Genomic DNA, 22,157 nt, shown 5'->3' on the forward strand with positions numbered 1-22,157 from the left:
ACAGCACACACATACAGCACCCACACACATACAGCACCCTCACACACATACACCACACGCACACAGCACACACACACATGCAGCACACACATACTGCACCTTCACACACATACAGCACACACACACACAGCACCTTCACACTTACAGCACCCACACACACACAGCACCCACACACACACAGCACCCTCACACACATACAGCACCCACACACACACAGCAACCACACACATACAGCACCCTCGCAAATACAGCACCCACACACATACAGCACCCTCAAACACACAGCACCCTCTCACACACAGCACAGAAACAGCACCCTCACAAACACACACACACACAGCACCCTCACACACACAGCACACTAACAGGACCCTAACAAACACACACAACCACACACACACACACACAAACACCCTCACACACACAGCACACAAACAGCACCCTGACATACACATCACACTAACAGCACCCTCACACACAGCACCCTTACACACACAACACCCTCAAACCACCCTCACGCAGCACACACACACACTCACACAGCAGTGTATGTATGTGTGTGTGTATATATATATATATATATATATGTGTGTGTGTGTATGTGTATATATATATATATATAGAAGGCTTGGCCTGTAATTGTGGGAGGCACTTAAGTTCCCTATTTAAACCCAGTGAGCCCCTGCTTACCTGTCTTCGACGATCTCGGAAGTGCTTCAGTGTACTTCCGGTTCACAGATCCGTGACGTCAGTTTCCCGCCCGCCGGCAGCCCGGTTCAAACGCTCTGCGGCTGTATTTGTGAGTATAACGCTTTTGCCTTACACGGACGGCATCGAAAACGTAAGTTTAGCCCTGTCTCTCACGGGCTCGGCTTTTCTCCGCTCCTGCAATCTCTCGGTCAGTGTAACACGTTCTGTTACACTTACACCTCGCAGTCTCGTTTTAGCCGGACCGGGTTGCCATACGTTTTCATTCAGATTAGTGCAATACGTTCATTCCGCTTCATTTTCGTGGATGATGTTCTCATTGTTAGCAATAGATTAAGTAGTTACGTTTGTAAGTGGGGTTAACGCGGTTTATTTGTTGTCTGGTCCAGTATTCTAAACTTCTGTCTTAAAGCGGTTTTAAATGGTCCCCTTAAAGGTATATAAAAAATAAATAAATAAATAAATAAATAGGGGGAATATTTTTCATTTGATTTGATGGCTGTTCATGTCCTATTTTCTGTTGTAGTCCTTACTAGTACTGACACTTCTCGCAAGTGGCCCTTCGCGGGTATACGTGTTCGCAGCATTGTTAAAGAGGTAGGCCTCTATTTCACCCAGTTCATTTGTGTGTATCTTGTAAATAAATAGTACGTTTCATAAATAGGTCACGTTTCTTTCCCTTTAGTTCCGTTGGTTCCCTTCAGGATAAATAGTCCATTATTAGGTCAAATAAAGTATTCCTTCCTCAGCAGGTATGTTAATTGTGTGTCCTGGGGGGGGGGTTTGAGGACTAGTTGTAGTTCTCCCGCCAACTTAGGTATGTTCCCATAGGACTCTTTGCCTATAAGTTTAGTGGTCCCGCAAGGCATAAGGTCAGCCCTTACGTTCGGAGGTTCAGGCCAATCGTCCCAACGCTTAGCTATGGCCTTGCTTCAAATTTTAGTTAGGGCCTCACCCGTCACGGCCAAACGTTTTGTACTTTCTTTTACGTGTCACCGAGAGGCCAACACCCCGCCACCCACCTCAGTGGCACCAAGGCCCCACGAGCCAAATCATAGGTAGTGCCTCTCATAGCCACTTGGCAAGTAGTTAGGGCCTCATCTGCCACCAACTTAAGCTAGTTAATACAATTTCGCCTATGGGCACTAATCTAGTAAGCGGGGTCCCTCCGGCTATTCACATTTCAGTACTAACTCATCCTCTCTGCCCCCCTTAGAATGTCCAACGCTTCTGTACTAGAAGACAATCTGTCGGTTACCAGCACCCCTCTCAGGTCGGGCACGCAGAGAAGGCAACCCATCCCTCCAAGTCCAGCTTCCAGCTATCGCTACTGGACTATCCCTAAGATTACCGCTGAACTCAAAAAGAGGAATATCCCTTATCCAGCTTCAGCCAGAAAAAATTAACTTTTTCGTTTGTTGAACTCTACTGAGGATAACGAAAGGCCTGGCCCTAGTTCAGAGGTTAACGTACTTAATAGCCTGGCTGAATTACACGCCATGATGGCCTCCCTAGTATCCTCAGTTGCCACTATTAATAATAGATTGGATAACCTGGAAGCTAATAATGTTCCTACAGTCCCCGAGGTTCCCGGGCCGGTTGCTCAACCCACGCCCGCCCCAAGAGGTAACGATAACCCTCTACCGGCTAAGAAAGTTTCTAACGTTATCAATCCTATTCACCTCATACCGCAGACTCTGAGACGTGACATCATAGAAGGAAAGGATGTTAACTTGGCCTCACTACTGATAGCGGCTCAAGACGTGGTAGAGAACAGGGCGTACACGTTTGAGGATCTATCAGTAGTAATGAGGGCCAGAGATCCTAGGCTGAATAGGAAACTTAACATTCCCGAGTTTGTCTTGGCATTTGGCCTGTACAGAGACTTTATCTGTACAGCTTTTCCCCTCCGCAGAGAGGAGCTAGACTTATATCTACACAAGGTGATAGAGCTAGCTTATAAGTACGGGGGCTTTGCCTTTTACGACTATCACAAGTCATTCTCCTCCAGGTCAGCCGCATCGTTGTCTCAGTATAATACAGTCACGGACTGGGGACAGCTAGACACGGAATTATTTCTTATGCATTTCGCAGGTCTCAAAACCCCTTCCTGTGCCATATGCTCGTCTGCAGCTCACTCGATTAATTTCTGTCCCGAAAATGTAGCTATCCCCTCTACCAGTAACGCCAACTCCGATTTTCAGTCCTCCTCTAACCAGAAGGAAATAAGAGACAAGTTAGGCAGGCTGATCGTGTTCTTGGGCAAAGCTCAGGTCTGCAATAATTTCAATGCTGGGGGTTGTAGTTATAGTGCTTGTAGACTGCTGCATGTGTGCTCGCTTTGTTTCAGGGCACATGCCAAGACGATGTGCCCTAACAGATTGTACCCTAAAAAGGCGTCCACTCCAATAAACGTACCGAATTTGCAACGTTACCTGTCTAATCATCCTTCTTTACATCTGGTGGAATTTCTCACGTCAGGGTTCACTCACGGGTTTCACACAGGCTTTGTCTCTCTCCCCTCAGGCATCTTGGAATGCCCCAACCTTCAGTCAGCTCTCACAGACCCCGACACCTTACAAGAACTCTTACAGAAAGAAGTCGATAACGGCTTCATGATAGGCCCTTTCACTACTCCTCCTTTCTCCTCATGGAGAACTAACCCTCTAGGTATCGCCACTGGGAAGTTTAACAACAAAAAGAGATTAATTATTGACTTTTCTGCTCCACACGCCTCTCCCACACCTAGCCTGAATGCACTAATCCCTTCAGAAGATTTTTCTCTTCAGTACGCCAGAATTGATGATGCCATTCAAGCTATTATTAACTCCGGGAAGGCGGCCTGGTTAAGTAAGTCAGATATTACTAACGCCTTCAAGTTACTTCCCATTCATCAATCACTCTGGCATCTGCATGGAGTTAAGTGGCAAGACAACTACTATTTCGCTACCAGGCTTACTTTCGGCTCCAAAAGTAGCCCCAAGTTATTTGACCTGTTTCGCCGAAACTTTAACATGGCTTCTCCTGAACTTCTGCAGATGTCCAGTTGTCATTCATTATTTAGACGACTTCCTCGCCATCGAACCACACCACTGCACTCCACACAGCCTTAATCACATGCTCACTCTCTTCAAAGATTTAGGTGTCCCCGTAGCCCAGGACAAAACTGAAGGTCCCAAAACCGAGATTACTTTTCTGGGGATTACACTCAATTCTGTCACCATGCACGCCAGCCTGCCCCAGGAGAAAGTAGACCGAATTCTGTCTTACATTAGCACCTGCATGTCACAAGGCACTTGCACCAGGAAACAGCTACAGTCACTTCTAGGTTCACTTAATTTTGCCATGAGAATAATTCCACAGGGCAGGTCTTTCATTTCCAGAATCCTTTCACTTTTGCACGGTCTCCCTGACGATGACTCCACTACACCCTTAGACGAGTCAGCTACAGCTGATCTAAGAATGTGGCAGCTGTTCCTTTCCTCGTGGAATGGCAGGTCGCTGTTTGTTCCCCCCGTTTCCGACGATTCCCCAGTACTCTGGACTGACGCTTCAGGTGCCATAGGTTATGCGGCCATATTTGGCGACGAATGGCTTTACGACTCGTGGCCGATCAAAACCACATCACTCGAGAGTTTCAGTACCACCTCCACACTTTTCGAGATCTACCCTATCGTAGCAGCAGCATACACGTGGGGGGTAGAGTGGAGGGGGCAGTCAGTCAGGTGTTTTTGTGATAACTTAGCTACCTGTAACATCATTAACAAGGGCCGCTCTCAGTCCATCACGATCATGAACCTGGTCAGGAGACTCACTTGGCTAGCAGCTAATCTCCAGTTCTGCATATCCTGTGTTCACGTCCCAGGTATACAAAATACTGCCGCTGATGCTCTGTCACGCTTCAATTTGCAGGAATTCTTCAGACTGCATCCAACAGCTACCCAGCAACCCAGGGTACCTCCAAAATTCGAAGACCTGGTAATGCGTTAAGCTCTCTCTTACAACTAAGCGGGACGCTTGCTCAGGCGGGTTTATCCCTTAACACAAGGAAAGCTTATTACAGAGCGTATGAACTGTTTATGTGTTTTGTTCGTAATTACTGTATAATAAATGTTTTTTCTGTTGAAACCATGGTTGCATTCACAACTTTTTGCCACTTTTCTCTTAATCTAGCTTACAACACAATCAAACTCTACTTAACGGGAGTCCAACACTACATGTTAACCTCCTTTCCCAACAAGTCTCCTTTCCTAACTTCCTACCCTCTTAAAAGTGTCCTCAAAGGCATTCATAATTTGTCAGTACACATACCCACTAAACGCCTTCCCATAGATAGTAAGCTATTTAAGAATATCTCCGATGTACTCGACACGTCCCCTTTCGAACATATCACAAACCTCGTTATCAAATCAGCGGCTTATTTAGCCTTTTATGGTTTCTTGAGACCCAGAGAATTCACTGTAGAGAGAGCATCCGACTTCAGCTCGTGCCTCCAAAAGAAACACTTAGTTAAAAAACTAGACCACTACACATTGTCCGGAAATTAACTTTTATCCCACTTCGACCAAATGGTGTCCCGTCCGTGTATTGGATAAGCTAGTAGTGTCCCAAGCTAATTCCATTCCTGATTGCCCACTTCTAGCTATACTAGGGAAACCCCTAACCACAAAAAACTTCATGCTTTACATACGCACCCTTTTACTCCGATTGGGACAAAATCCACGTTCATTTTCGGGCCATTCTTTTCGCATTGGAGCAGCCACAGCTGCCTCAGGTAATCATGTACCAACACACATAATTAAAAATATGGGGAGGTGGAAATCGTCCGCATACAACAGATACATCCCCAATCCAGAGAAAGAGATAAGGCTGTCTTTCTGTGATATGACTAAATGATGTATCGCTTAATAAACGCATTTTTGTCTTAATGGTTCTTATTTTTGCCCTCTTTTACAGGCCTAACCTTACGTCAGTTTCGGCACACCTCAACTGACTTGCTATTAAGGAACTACTTATTTTAACCCTGTTTTCCTTACGTCCTCGGAATGTGCCGTACACAAATAGAAGGCTTGGCCTGTAATTGTGGGAGGCACTTAAGTTCCCTATTTAAACCCAGTGAGCCCCTGCTTACCTGTCTTTGACGATCTCGGAAGTGCCCCTCCCACCGCACCCTCAATTTTATCATTTTACCTAGGTGGGCCCTCTTTTACAGGCCTAACCTTACGTCAGTTTCGGCACACCTCAACTGACTTGCTATTAAGGAACTACTTATTTTAACCCTGTTTTCCTTACGTCCTCGGAATGTGCCGTACACAAATATATATATATATATATATATATATATACACACACATACATATACATGCGGTGTGTGTTTGTGCTTTAGGGTGCACACCCTAATGCAATAGGCTGCGTACGCCTATGACTAGAACTAATAAGGGATTGCTTTCACGTACTGCTGTTTTGTCAATGATGGGATGAAGCTTTGGAAAACAGCGATACATTATATGTCATTCAACAGTTAGTTTTACAGGTGATTTACCATTAATTGTAATGTAAAATATAGGTTAGAACTTGTAAAATGTTAGGTAGGTGTAATGACAAGTGAATAGAGTATGATTTAACTGGCACAGCTGAGTATAAAGTAAAAGAAAAGAATAAACAGGAACATTGAAAAGCAACACTAAAGTATTAAAATATTGGTGGATTAATATCAGAAATCAGTAAACTGGTTAGTAAAGAGTTGGAGAAGGCAGAGGTTTAAAGGAACACTGTAGTGTTAACCCCTTAAGGACAGACGACGGATATATTCCGTCATGATTCCCTTTTATTCCAGAAGTTGTGTCATTAAGGGGTTAAGAATACACATTTGTATTCCTAACATTATAGGATCCCTCTGCCCCCTCTTCCCCTGCACCCCCATCCCTGCAGAAAATTAAGATGTAGATCCAAGAGTACTTAGGGAATTTAGTCTAATGCAGGGATAATCAACCTTTGGCACTCCAGATTTTGTGGACTACATCCGCCATAATGCTCTTATACCCATAACGCTGGCAAGGCATCATGGGAGGTGTAGTCTAAACCATCTGCAGTGCCGAAGGTTGCCTATGCCTGGGCCGAGTGATAAAAAAGCGAAAAAAATACAATTATTTTTGCTTTTCTTCAATGTGATGCTAAATTTTGGTATAGAGTTGTATGCTCATATTTATGAATGTTTCTGAATCTTGGATTGGAAATTTAAGACCTGTTCATTTAATATCTATATTTTATATGAATTATTAAGGGATAATATTGAGTTGAAATAAAGGCTAATATTTAAAGGTGTGTTTTGAACAACAATATTAATAGTAAATGTCATTATAGTTTTATGATGGACAGATCATGTAAAAAACAAATTATGTACTTTGAGGACATGAGTAAACACAAACATCACAAGTCTGCATTGAATGACATGTAATCACTATTCTGTAAAATTCTAGTCAGAATGATCTGTATAAATTTTATGGGGAAATGTTCAGAGGAAAATGGTTACTTTGGGAAAATCTGTCTTAAAGAGATATTAAATGTATGTATTTTTTTTAATGAAAAATGCCTTATTTGTTAAGAAATATCTATTAACACTTCATGTATTCATACTAGTTTGCATGTATGTGGGTATAGTCTCTCTATTTCAGTATATCTGTCCCTCACCCACATGACAGCACAGTTCTTCAGCTTGACTGTGCATCAGAGATAAGAATAGCAACACTTAAAGGAACACTATAGGGTCAGGAACACAAACATGTATTGCTGACCATATAGTGTTAAAACCACCATCTAGTGTTAAAACTACCCTGACCCTCTTGCCTCCCTAAATATAGTAAAATCTTACGTGTATTCAAGTCTACTGCCTGCTTGGCTGGCATCATTAGAAGTGATTCTGTGAGCCAATCACTATGCTTTCTCATAGGATTGGCTGAGACTGTCAAGGAGGCAGATCAGGGGCAGAGCCAGCACAAGTCAAACACAGCCCTGGCCAATCAGCATCTCTTCATATAGATGCATTGAATCAATGCATCTCTGTGAGGAAAGTTCAGTGTCTCCATGCAGAGGGTGGAGACACTGAACAGCAGTGTTGCACACTGTGCAGCACTGCCCCAAGGCAGCACCTCCAGTGGCCTTCTGAGGAGCAGTCAAACTGCATGGCAAGGTTAGGGACACAATACAATTATGCCCACAACATTGAATACAGTTATCCGCCATAAAGTACTACATCTCGAGAAGTGGAAGGGCTGGGTTGGGTGCTTTTATATGTCACACACTGATGTTATAAACACATAGTAAAAACACAAAAATATGTAATGAAAATTGTTCGCTAAATTATTACAGGTGACATACAAGTAATTGTAATAGTTCCTGATATTCTATTTAATAATTTTGTTAAAAATCGTATTTAGTGCTTGTGTTTTATAGAGAATGGTAAGTCATTTTTAATTACAACTAAACCGCTCAAAGTGTACCTTCATAAAATAGCACCAAGAGTTGCTGTTGATTGAATATTCTCAAATAAGATAAATTATTTAAACAGAGCTGTTCAGGGTCTGTTCTAATTCCACATTTATTATTTTGTTATTAATATTCTTTTATGGTGCACTAGAAACCACATCACATAATCTACATTATGATGAGGAAGATGAAGTAATGATGTCAGACCAGGATGTTTTATAAGTTGTTGTCAGGGTCCCGCGGGCGGCTGTGAGGGGAGGCTGCAAGTCGCTCGCAGCACTCACCCTTGGTTCTTCGCCACCCGCGGTCTCCCCTTCCTATGCCTGTTGGCGAGCGGCGTCCTCACAGCCTCGGATGCCGCTCGCATCCTCCTTCTCGTCTCCCGGTGGCAGCGTGTATAATGCTACACGCTGGGAGACCGCGCATTTATACAAATGCCAGGGTCAGCCACGTGACCCGGCGTTAAAGTCACAGTGTGACAATCACAGTGGGAGGTATAGATATCTCCCACGTGTGATTGTTAATTCTGATTGGAAGTTATCCAATCAGAGTTAACCACAGGGTTTAAATACTTACCTTTCCTGTCCCACAGTGCCCTGTTGTGGTCTTTGGTTACCTGTATTGCTGTTTGCTTGTGTTTCTCACTGGTTACCGATTATTTGGCTTGTTCCTCCGACTCTCCTGTATTCTCCATCCCTTTGACCTCGGCTTGTTTCACGTTCTCCTGTTTTCTGGCTCCCCTTACTCGGCTTGTCTCCTGACTATTCTTGGTGTGCTTAACCCGGCCATCCTAAGGATTGGTACTGCACCTTTTCCTCTCTGTGACCTGTCAGCGTGTTAGGTTCCCCAAATTGTGACAGTTCTGTGTTGTTATTGCTGTGACGAAGTATTGTTATTCACACCTATATTAGTTGCGGTTGGACTGACCCATTTTTATGTTTTATTGCTTGGAATTCATTTTAAACCAATACATTTTTGCGTCTACAACAGTGGTTACAAAGAGCTTTTCTGTGGATCCCACGTACCCAAGGGGCTGATCCTCCCTGGGCATGATAGCCGTGAGTGGGGCTTATACCACTCCACATTTGTGAGTTTTTTACCTATAGGGATTTTATATATATATGTTTTATGTGTATATTTTTACTTTAATGCACTAGGAGTACCTCCTATTGTCCCCCCTCCCTGTTTTTGTCTCCCTGATTACAGTACCCAGCTACCAACATTGACAGGCTATAAGGCTATAAGTATATTTATGTCAGTGATTTGGGTGCACATACTTGTCTTTGGGTCTCTGTTTAAATCACTATTTTACATTTGGAGAGTCACTGGATGATTTTAGAGGTGTCTCTATACATATTTCTCAGCGCACTAGCACTTTTCTCTTTTTTGTATTACGTGGTACCATTTTACCAGGGTACATTGCTGGTGCTGCTTATTTTATTGTATTATTATATAATATTTTTTTGTCTATCAGTTTGAATCTTGCGCCAATTTATCTTATTTGTATACTGTGTGTTTCTATCTGGTAATTATAGATAAGGGGCTGCATTTAAAATGTCTATATTTGATTACAGAAGGAAGTCATCATTTAAATTTGATAAGGATGACGATGTAAGAGAGGAAATAGACAAAAATGAAAATGACATTGAGGAGATTTTTAAACGGTTAGAAAAAATATTAATTAAAGAGACCAAATATAAATGGGAGATTGCTACAATGGAGAAGTATTTGTCTGAAAAAATAACACCCAGGGGCCTAAGGTTCTTCAAAACACCCACGTTTGAGAAAGAAAATGAAAAATACACCAAAATATGGGAAGATGCATTAGAAAGATTTTCTTTTGAATGTATGAATATTCTCATTGCGTGTAGGTCTGAATCTCTAGAAAAAATAGATGAGGAGGTACAAAACATACATGAGCAGTTGCAGCCATGTATGGGAACAGAGGATTTTACTGAACTATCTGAGAGGACCCAAAAAAGCATTGAAAGGGTGGAGGCTGATGTGAAAGAGACAAAAATTAGGAAATATAGAAGGGATAAAAGAGATTATAAAGAAGGGAAAGTGAGGGATTATAGGAAGGAATATCAAAGTAGGAACATGAATAGGGGGGAGAGATGGAATAAAGACCCCCAACCCCACAAACCCCAGAATGCCCACCCAAGGTCATGGCCAGAGGTGCACCCTAATAGGGAAAGGGGTTTCCAAGACAAGGGGAGAGGAAGAGAGGAGTGGACAAAAGTAAGGAATAATAGGAGGAAGCAATACGAAAGACCTAGTACCCCCAAGAAGCAGGGAGACAATTTTGGAATTAACAGAAGGAGCAGTCCACAGGTATATACCACATACAATCGCTTTGAAGCGCTCAGAGATAGACAAGGTGATGATGATCTCTTTAACAGAGAATTAAAAAGAGGAGATTTCTCAGTAAAAAGAACGAGACAGAATGGGGATGATTTTTTAGACAGAGAACCGAAGAGAGGGGATTTTTCAATAAAGAGGACGAGGAGAATCAGTATAGGGGATGCAGAGGAGGAAAGAAAAAGAAAAGAAAAGAGGTACAATCGATAACCCCAATTGGGATTAATAATATCTCCACATATTCCCTTAAGGATAATGAAATTAAGGTCCTAAATAAGGGACTTAAATTTGCACCTTCAAAGAATTTTAACACTTTTCCAGCGTATATTGACTTGATGAAATACAGCAGAAGATTATGTATTAAGAAATTTTTTTTAAATAGACAAAATAATGTAGCAAGCACTTTAGAAGATGACGGTTTTAAACATACCTCTTTTCAAAATAGGTCTAATTTTTACCCCACATATTTGAAACATGGCAATATTGAGGCATTTGAGAAAGCGGTTTTTAATGATTTTAAGAAATTAGAAAACAGAAAAACACAACATAATCTTACCTACGAAGAAAGGACGGCTCTAAAGGGACTCAGAGAAAATGATCAGATTGTCATCAAACCCGCAGACAAGGGCGGTAGTTTGGTGATAATGGACTCTGGAAAGTATGTGGCAGAATGTATGAGACAACTAGAGGATACTGAGGTCTACAAACGATTAGAGGGGAACCCATTGGGGAATATGACAAAGGTACTTACAAAACTTCTAGACAGAGGGAAAATGGAAGGTTTTTTAACGTGTAAAGAATATGAATTTTTAAATATTAAAACACCAAGAATTCCGGTTTTTTATACCCTTCCTAAAGTCCACAAGGACCCAGTAAATCCCCCCGGAAGACCCATAGTCTCGGGTATAGGGTCCCTGTCTTATAATTTATCCAAATACATAGATTCCTTTTTACAACCTTTAGTGGGTAATACCAGCTCTTACTTGAAGGACACTTCAGATGTCCTGAGGATGATCAAAGACCTAGAATGGAATGAGGGGTATGCTTTAGTGACCTGTGATGTTACCTCCCTATACACGTGCATACCTCATGATAGGGGTTGTGCTGCTGCCAAACACTTTCTGGAGTCGGATCAAACATTGGGGCAACAACAGATCAATTTTCTTATTGAATGCATTAGATGGACTTTAGAGAACAACTATTTCTGGTTCAATTCCCAATTTTTTTTACAACTTAGGGGGACTGCGATGGGCAGTACCTATGCGCCCAGTTATGCCAATTTATTTATGGCCCACTGGGAACAGAGTTTTATCTATGGGCAGCATGACTGGAGCGCACGGGTACGGGCCTATCGCAGGTATATCGATGATATGATTTTTATTTGGGATGGACCGGAAAAGGATTTTAATGATTTTTTATGCTTTATGAATAACAATATGTGGGATATTCACCTCACAAGCTCTTTTAGCTATAAGTCCATTGATTTTTTAGATCTAAAAATTTTTGTTGATGGAGGAGTCCTCAAGACAGAAACCTTTTTCAAGAAGGTAGATGTCAATGGATATGTATCCTATAGTAGTGGGCATTATTCCCCATGGTTAAACAACATACCGAAGGGCCAGCTCCTAAGATTGAAACGAAATTGCACGGAAGAAACTAGATATCAGGAGCAAGCGCAAGACCTCATGAAAAAATTTAAAGAGAAAAAATATCCAGAAGAAATTTTAGAAAAAGCACTTAATGAGGTAAAAGGAAAAACACAGCGGGAACTCATAGATCAAGTAAAAGAACAGAGTGAAGATATAGATGGTTTTAAAGATGTTTTAGTGTTTGATTTTAATGACCAGCATAGATCGGTCAAACACATAATAAGGAAATATTGGCCAATATTAAAAACGGATAAAGAGTTGGGAGACCTGTTACCGTCTATACCTAAAGTTACCTTCCGAGGGGCGCCTAGTTTAAGAAGCACTTTAGTACGGAGTTTTCATAAAGAAAAAACAAGGAGACCACCTGGTATGTTTTTAGGGGAATCGAAAGGTTTTTATAAGTGCAAGATGTGCTACGCATGCAGAACTATTAATAAGGGAGATATTAAGACAGATTTAATGTTCAAATCAGGAAGGAACAATAAAGAATTTGACATTAGAGAACATATCAGCTGTCACTCTAATAATGTGATATATCTCCTCCAATGCCCGTGTCACCTACAGTATGTGGGGAGGACTACACGTCCTCTCCATGTTCGTATAAGGGAACACATATATAACATCAAAAGAGGGCTGGAGTGCCATAGTGTCTCTGAACATTTTAAAAATATGCATAATCAGGATCCCAGTGGACTGGAATTTGTGGGGATCAAACGGGTGTTCAGAGATTGGAGGGGAGGGGATTTTATTCGTAAGATCGGACAGGAGGAGATGCGCTGGATCTTTTTACTTGACACTTTATCCCCGTCCGGTCTTAATAAGGATTTTGAGTTATGTAATTTTTTATAGAGGTCCCCCCTTTTCCTAAAGATTTTTATACTCAAGAAAGGAAGTTTTATTTGTATTTATATGGATATTTATATATTTTTTACTTTTGTCTGTATGTTCTAGGTAGGGGTCTACATTATATAGATAAATTTAAATATGAAGGTTATTTTCTGAGGATATCCCTTTTTTTCATACCTGTATAGGATGTGCAGATTTATTTTTTTCAAATTTTTTTTTTTTTTTTTTTTTTTTTTTCGTTTAGGAGATCAACCCCTTTTGTTCAAATATGGTATTGCTGCTATAATTGTGTTTTTAAGAGGCAGAGAAGTTTTTATGTGCAATGGTTGTATTTGTATGATGTAGGATTATGCCCTATATTGGCTAATAGTAAGTGTTTTAATATGTGCTTTGGAAATAATCTTTTAGTATTTTAAGAGTATATCGGATGTCCCATAATGGAAGGATATTGAACTTTAATTGAACACTGAGAGACTTAGTGGCCGATTGGATCACGGCCTGAGGACATCCGATATAAATTTCGTACTTTTGTGGGAGGAGAATATTGCTCGTTTGAGAAAGCCCCGAGAGGCGGGGCGAAACGCGTCACGTGACCACGGCATTGACGCACACGGAAGTGTTTGGGAAACATCCACCGGCGAGAGGCACCTCGAAACAGGAGCAAACAGGAGTAAAGACTTACGTTTTACATCTATCCCTGTTACAGATCGATTTGGTGTGGTGAGCTTGCGGTTGGACTGACCCATTTTTATGTTTTATTGCTTGGAATTCATTTTAAACCAATAAATTTTTGCGTCTACAACAGTGGTTACAAAGAGCTTTTCTGTGGATCCCACGTACCCAAGGGGCTGATCCTCCCTGGGCATGATAGCCGTGAGTGGGGCTTATACCACTCCACATTTGTGAGTTTTTTACCTATAGGGATTTTATATATATATGTTTTATGTGTATATTTTTACTTTAATGCACTAGGAGTACCTCCTATTGTCCCCCCTCCCTGTTTTTGTCTCCCTGATTACAGTACCCAGCTACCAACATTGACAGGCTATAAGGCTATAAGTATATTTATGTCAGTGATTTGGGTGCACATACTTGTCTTTGGGTCTCTGTTTAAATCACTATTTTACATTTGGAGAGTCACTGGATGATTTTAGAGGTGTCTCTATACATATTTCTCAGCGCACTAGCACTTTTCTCTTTTTTGTATTACGTGGTACCATTTTACCAGGGTACATTGCTGGTGCTGCTTATTTTATTGTATTATTATATAATATTTTTTTGTCTATCAGTTTGAATCTTGCGCCAATTTATCTTATTTGTATACTGTGTACACCTATATTAGTGTGTTACTAAGTAACTATTTTTAAAAAGCCTTTACATGTCTACCAACAAGGGACATAGTTACTCTTCATAGTTACTCTACTAACAAACATAGCCAATTACGTGTTTAACTTGTAGAATATCTGAATCATGTTACAAACCTGAGATCACAACTGACATGCAAAACAATAAAAAATAAATGGTTCTATTTTTTACGTTACCATCACTGCTAAAAAGAAAATGACCTTGTTAAAATGATTGGAAAAAAGATGCATCCAATATTATTTCTAACAGACACATTTCCCATTAGCTTGCACAGAACTCAGTTACTGGGTGTAGTGCATTTCCATTTGGAAAGAACATTAACCTGGCACCATGGTAGCAGACAGAAAAACATTCCGACTACAGAAATGACAACTTCAGATGTTAAAATGCCACTACCCATCAAAAATAGATTTAGCTTAATTTATCATTACACTTACAATGGCATGGATTGGAAAAAGTACATTAAATTTTTCAGTGATATATATCTGACCAGGTGCTGAAACCATCATGACAGCATGATGAACGATGCAGAATACTGGTATTTATTTTCCTAGTGAAGTATTAGAATAATGCATCTCTGTGAGAAGCATTCTCTTTGAGAAGCATTGTATTGGATCATCTCCACTGAAAATCTAATAGGGGCAAAGCAGTTGCCATGGTGAGATAAGGACAGCACTGTATTAAATAATGAGTTTATCTTCTTTCTTAAATTCTAAAACAATGTCTGGTGGATAGGGGCTTTGGTAGGTGGATAGATGTTGTGGTGTGTGGATAGTGGTGGGCATACAGAGCCAGTAGTGGGGTAAAGGTGCTGTGGTGGGAGGTGGACAGGTGCTGTTTAGGGGGTAGGAGCTGTGGTGGAGGGGATACGGCCTGTAGTGGGGAGATAGGAGCAGTATTGCAAGGGTAGGGGCTGTGGTGGAGGGGATGAAGCCTGTAGTGGGGGATAGGGGCAGTAGTGGGAGGACAGGGGCTGTGGTGGGAAATAGGTAGTGGAGGGATAAAGTGGGGGGATAGAAGCTGTAGGGCTGCTTAAAAAAAGGTTTGATTTTAAAAAACAAAAACAAATGTAAAAAAAGACTAAAGTGTATTACTTTGGATTCTGTGAGGGTGTTATTAACATGAAACTATGGGTTTATTTAATAAATGTGTGAGTAATACTGATTTTCTGTTTTTTTCCCCTTAAAACCCCCTTTGCAAAACAATTTGCACTCATGGAATGCCAGTTCCAAGAGCAATGTTTTGGGTGCATTCAACATTAACTTTGTATCTAGTTTTTTTTTTTTTTATATATATAGTTTTATTTGGAAGATTTTGTATTTGTTCATAATAATTTAGTTTTTTTTTTTACCTTTTGGCAGGATAATCAGAAAGATACATTATGACAGACCTGTGCAAGGCTACTGGAGCATGCCAGAGGTAAGTTCTTACATTCAGATACATTTTATTTGTAAGCACATACGAGGTGACAAACCATAGCAATGTGTCACAGGACACGCCAGGCATATATGTGCAAGAATGTATCTGACAGAGTATGACACAAAACATCACACTGATTTTTTTTTTTTGTAATGTAGTAAATTAAGTAAATTAAACAAAATGTATCATTGTTCCCTTCCTTGTCACCCTCTGTATAAGTAACACCTTTCACATGGGTTTTCTACATGGATTTTCAATTTTCTTTTTGTCATTACCTCCTTATATGTCTATCCCTCTTCATTTTTTTCTTCTTCTTCCACTCTTCTGCATCAGAACTTTTGCCCTTTAATTCTCCAGCAGTGTTTTTTTTTTCCTTTCGTCAACCTCGCTTCTTTATTTGCTAACTTTTTAGCTTAAATATCCCTACTTTATTAACTTCTACTACTTCTGCTGGAAGGTTAGACCATGTATCCACCTTTCTTCCCAGTGGAATAAATATTTCTACATTTCTACACTTTGAATTATATATATATATTTTTTATTATTATTTTATTTTTATTGTATTATTTATATAGCGCCAGCAAATTCCGTAGCACTGTACAATGGGTGGACTAACAGACACGTAATTGTAACCAGACAAATGGACGCACAGGAACAGAGGGGTTAAGGGGCCTGCTCAATAAGCTTACATGCTAGAGAGAGTGGGGTATAGTGACACAAAGGGTATAAGTAGGGGTAATGAAATAGGTTGCTAGAAAAATAATCACTGGGAGCTTAGGTTAGTTTTGACAGTTGCAGGAGAGGAGTCATGGGGGGGGAGGGGTGAAAACCTGCTAACAGTTTAAATTATATGCTTTCCTAAAGAAGTGTGTTTTCAAAGATTTTTTAAAGGAGTGGAGACTGGGTGAAAGTCTATCGAAGAAGGGAAGGGAGTTCTACAGAAAAGGTGCAGCCCTGGAGAAGTCTTGGAGGCGAGCATCAGATGTGAGAGTACGGAAAAAGGATAGGCGTAGGTCTTCGGCAGAGCGCAGGGCCCTCAATGGGACATATTTGTGTATTAGGGAGGTACATATATAAATATATAAACACACATGATACATACCAATGGACTGTGTATTATGGGAAAATAATGACATCAAGGAGTTATGGAGACATCATAAACCACTTTGCCAATTTCAACTTAATGGGCACTAAGATGGTAACTAAATTATTGTCATGTTATTTTAGTACTGTTCATTTCAGCACTGTTTATGCTACAATTTTATTGGTGAGGGTTGGAAATTTGAGTTTTATTGTATGTTGAAGAAAGGTGATTTAATGTCATACAAATGGCTATATATAAAAAAACAACAACACAAATAATTGCATACACATATGGATGGTGCAGGGTTAAATCAGGGTTTTATTGTAATATATTTATTTTCTAATCTTATTTTCAGCAAACATGATCCCAACTTGAAAACATTATAAAAATAATAAAAAGCTGACATGCCTAGTAAACATGATCACGAGAGAGGAAGTATCTTTAACTCCTCTCTTAGAATGGAGCGACAGAACAGTACTGGGAAAAAAAATAAAAAGACAAAAAACTTTCGCTCCATCTCCAAGTCTCTAATTCTCTGCAACGCTAAGAACAGTGATGATGGGTCAAGCCTGGAGGAGAAATACACTGAAATAACAGAGATACCACAATCCAGCATACATGCGTCTGAGTCACTAGCAGCTGATCCGATCCAAAATTCTATCTCAATTCCAGATCCCATGATCCGGAAGATCATTCTGTCAAAATCTGCTTCAACTGATAGAACTCCCAGTAAACCATCAGTAAACCATAAGGTAAATGGAATTAGTATGGGCTTGAATTTTTTACAACAATATAAGAATGAGTGAATTCTTTGAAATGTCTTTGTCTCTGGATTAATTCAAACAGATAGCATAAATGTACTTATTTTTACACACATGAACACAAGTCCAAGTTTACACTTGTAAGTCATTGAAAATGGGGCAAATTTCTTATGGTATAGTTTTCCAAAAAAGTGAAATTGGTTGTTGTAAAGTGTTGACAATTTTACTGATCATAAGGCTGCTGTACTGAACACAGTTAACACATCCAGGGTCAAACCTTGAATTGTAAATGTGTGTGAAAACATTCTATCATACTACTTGCATTGAAAGTCATGTTTCAGTGTTTGCAGATGGCACAAAACTCTGTAAAATAATACAACGTGAGCAAGATATTACTTTGCTGCAGAGGGACTGGGGGACTGGGCACTCAAATGGCAGATGAAATGTAATGTTGAAAAATGCAAAGTTATGCACTTCGGCATAAAGAATACACAAGCAACGTATACCCTTAATGGAAGCGAATTAGGGATACCAACACACAAAAAGGACTTGGGAATTGTTATAGACAACAAACTATGCAACAATATGCAATGTCAATCAGCAGTGGCCAAGGCCAGTAAGGTATTGTCATGCATGAAAAGGGCATTTATTCTCGGGACGAGAATATAATTTTGCCTCTTTATAAATGACTGGTAAGACCACATATTGAATATGCTGTGAAATTTTGGGCACCTGTTCTAAAGAAGGATATTATGGCAATAGAAAAAAGTGCAGAGGCGGGCTACAAAATTAATAAAAGGAATGGAACATATCAGCTATGAAGAAAGGTTAACTAATTTAAACCTATTTAGTTTAGAAAAACGTCGCCTGAGAGGGAATATGATAACATTATACAAATATATTCGGGGCCAATACAAACCATTGTGTGGAAATCTATTCACAAACTGGACTTTACATAGGACACGAGGTCATGCGTTTAGACTGGAAGAAAGAAGATTGTAACGAGTATATACCCCTACACGCAGGATCCAGCCAAACAGAAGACAGCACAGAGGAGAGATACGTCTACCGGACCTTAGAGTGGCCGGACTCGACGTAATAGGAGAAGACAGAGTCAGGAACGATCCGAGGTCAAGGGCACAAAGAGACAGCGTAAACGAAAACTAGCCGGGGTCTGGTACACAGGAATCAACAAGCCGGCAAACAGTACAGACAAGGATAAAGCGAAAACGAAGTCAGAATACAAAGCCAAGGTCAAATACGGAGAAACACAACTGAACACGACAAGCACTAAAGGGAACTGTAGCAGAAACCACGATAGGGCAAGGAACTAAGGGAAAAGGGTGAGTATAAGTAGCCTTCAAACTAATGTGATTGGCTCCTGTCACTTCCACACCCCCAACAGGTAAGTGTATGGGGTGATTGGCATGACAGGAGCCAATGGGAGCCTTTTTGCAATTTAGGCTCCCACTGTCTCTTTAAGAGCGCGCCCAAGACTCGCGGCGCGCTCTTAGCTGCAAGCGGGACACGTGACCGCATCTCGCGGTCACTGCCCGTCTTCCTGTTAGGAGAGTCGGATGAGCCGCGCGCGGCTCGTGCAGCCGCAGGACCGCGCGCGGCTTGAAGAGAGGACCGCGGCCGGCCCCCGGATAAGGTAAGTACCGCTACAGTACCCCCCCTGAGGACACGCCCTCCGGGCGGGCAGGACCAGGCCTGGCAGGAAAAAGCGAATGGAAAGAACGTACAAGGCGGGGAGCATGAACAGCATCCGCAGAAATCCAACTGCGCTCCTCAGGCCCATAACCCTTCCAATGTACCAAGTACTGAAGCCGACCCCTAAGGAAACGAGAGTCAATAACAGCAGACACTTCGAACTCCTCATGACCCTCCACAGAGACAGGAGGGGGAGGGGGAGTATGCCGGGTATAGCGGTTGCGTACGTAAGGCTTCAACAACGAGGTGTGAAATACATTAGGTATACGCAGATTCTTAGGCAGACCCAAGGCATAAGAAACAGGATTAACCTTATGTATAATGCGATAAGGACCAATGAAGCGGGGAGCCAATTTCATAGAAGGCACCCGGAGGCGAATATTCCGTGTGGAAAGCAAAACCCTGTCCCCCACAACATAGGAAGGAGCCGCTCTGCGATGATTGTCAGCCTGAGCCTTCTGGCGGGCAGCAGAGTCCACCAAAGAACGCTGAACCTGCTCCCAAGTATTACGCAAACCAGCCAAATGCTCATCCAGAACTGGTATGCCCTGTGAGGAGAATGCAGCCGGAAGAACCACGGGATGCTGGCCATAGACAACGTAAAAAAGGGCTTTTGCCGGAAGAATCATGAGTGGCGTTATTCCGAGCAAATTCAGCCCAAGGAAGCAGGTCAGACCAATTGTCCTGATGGTGAGACACAAAACAACGGAGGTACTGCTCCAGAGACTGGTTGGCACGTTCAGCAGCTCCATTAGACTGGGGATGGTAAGCGGAAGAAAATGAGAGAGAAATACCCATTTCCGAACAAAAGGCTTTCCAGAACCTGGAAATAAATTGGCTACCCCTATCGGATACAATAGATAAGGGAATACCATGTAATCGAAACACTTCTCTAGCGAAGATAAGAGCCAGTTCCTTGGAAGTGGGCAACTTGCGAAGAGACACAAAGTGAGCCATTTTGGAAAACCGATCTACTATCATTAGGATGACTGTGTTACCATTCGAAGGGGGTAATTCAACAATAAAATCCATTGATAGATTAGACCAAGGTCTCTCGGGAACGGGTAACGGATGCAACAGCCCACAAGGAACTCTACGAGAGGATTTCATACATGCACAAGTAGTACAAGCATTTATATAGTCAGTAACATCCTTACGTAAGGTATCCCACCAGAAATACCGAGAAACGGCTGACACCGTTTTGGAAATACCAGGATGTCCAGCAGTCTTAGTATCGTGATACAGTGACAAAATATCCCGTCTCTCGGGAACGTCAACGAACAATTTATCATTAGGCCTCTCGCTAGGTGCCATGCTTTGTTTCGCTTGTATGGCCTGCAAGAGGGACAAGGAAATAGACAATATAGTAGTTGCTATTATCCTGTCTGGGGGAATGACAGGAGTGACATCAATCTCTTGTTTGTCAATAGTCTCGAATTGTCTGGACAGAGCGTCCGCTTTAGTGTTCCGATCACCTGGCCTATAGGTGATTATATAATTAAAATGAGACAAGAACAGTGACCACCTAGCCTGCCTTGAAGACAATCTTTTAGCTTCGCTAAGGTAGGATAGGTTCTTATGATCCGTAAATATGAGGATAGGGTCCTTAGTGCCCTCTAACAAATGTCTCCATTCTTTGAGTGCTAAAATGATAGCAAGGAGTTTGCGATTACCCACATCATAATTCCTTTCTGCTTTGGACATTTGTTTAGAAAAGAAGCCACAAGGATGCAATGGCTTGTCAGGAGACTCTCTTTGGGATAAGACAGCACCTACCCCTATATCGGAAGCATCAACCTCGAGTATATATGGCAATGAGGGGACAGGATGCTGTAAAATAGGTGCAGAGGCGAACGTAGTCTTAAGAAAGTCAAAAGCCTGAAGTGCCTCGGTAGACCAGGCACGTGTATTGCCATCCTTTTTAGTCATATGAGTAATAGGTGCTACGATAGACGAAAAACCTTTGATAAAACGTCTATAATAATTAGAGAAACCCAGAAAACGCTGGATGGCTTTCAGACCTTGCGGCAGAGGCCATTCTATGACCGCAGCGAGCTTCTGGGGATCCATCCGAAAACCCTTAGCGGAAATCAAATACCCTAAAAACTGGACCTCGGATTGGTCGAATAGACATTTTTCTAGTTTGCAATAAAGACCATTAGCAAGAAGGGTCTTCAGAACTGTCGTAACATGTCTGTGATGAGTGTGTAAGTCAGTAGAATATATTAAAATGTCATCCAAGTACACAATAACAAATGAGTGAATAAAGTCCCTTAAGACATCATTAATAAATTCTTGGAATACTGCTGGGGCATTGCAAAGCCCAAATGGCATGACGGTATACTCATAATGACCTGACCTAGTGTTAAAGGCTGTCTTCCATTCGTGGTCCTTTTTTATACGTATCAAATTGTATGCTCCTCTAAGATCTAATTTGGTGAATACCGTAGCATGTTTGAGCCTGTCAAACAATTCTGTTATTTTTTTTTGTAAATATATTTTTATTGGTATTTCAATAATATGAAGTGGTATTACAATTTTAGAAAGTAGCAAAAGGTAACAATGTGGGACTCGCAGGTCTCCGAATACAGGCATGTCTTATTAGTAAGTAGGTACCGTGCCTTGTGGCAACCGGTTGTAAAGTTGTCAACGTTAATACATATAGTCGATACGCGGGCTCGCAGGCCCCCTGTTGAAATGGATTCGCAGATCCTTTTGATGCTCTTATCCGATTGTCTGGTTACTGTGTGGGGGAGGGGGGGGAAG

The 22,157-nt window shown here is 41.3% G+C and overlaps 1 protein-coding gene and 1 long non-coding RNA gene across 2 annotated transcripts in view; both read left to right on the forward strand.

Annotated features, from left to right (window-relative positions):
- The window catches only part of LOC134603214 (uncharacterized), a 37,176-nt gene extending 19,872 nt beyond the window's left edge, over positions 1 to 17,304 (forward strand). Inside the window, exons 2-3 of the long non-coding RNA XR_010090457.1 lie at positions 15,776 to 15,833; positions 17,273 to 17,304. This is a non-coding gene — a long non-coding RNA (uncharacterized LOC134603214). The remainder of the gene's footprint in view (positions 1 to 15,775; positions 15,834 to 17,272) is intronic.
- Positions 17,305 to 17,318: 14 nt separating this feature from the next.
- The window catches only part of IL16 (interleukin 16), a 102,689-nt gene continuing 97,850 nt past the window's right edge, over positions 17,319 to 22,157 (forward strand). The window contains exon 1 of the mRNA XM_063448970.1: positions 17,319 to 17,657. Within this exon, the coding sequence (XP_063305040.1) occupies positions 17,322 to 17,657 (336 nt within the window). The 5' untranslated portion in view covers positions 17,319 to 17,321. The remainder of the gene's footprint in view (positions 17,658 to 22,157) is intronic.

Source organism: Pelobates fuscus, chromosome 3 (assembly GCF_036172605.1).
Source record: "Pelobates fuscus isolate aPelFus1 chromosome 3, aPelFus1.pri, whole genome shotgun sequence".
Lineage (NCBI taxonomy): Eukaryota > Metazoa > Chordata > Amphibia > Anura > Pelobatidae > Pelobates > Pelobates fuscus.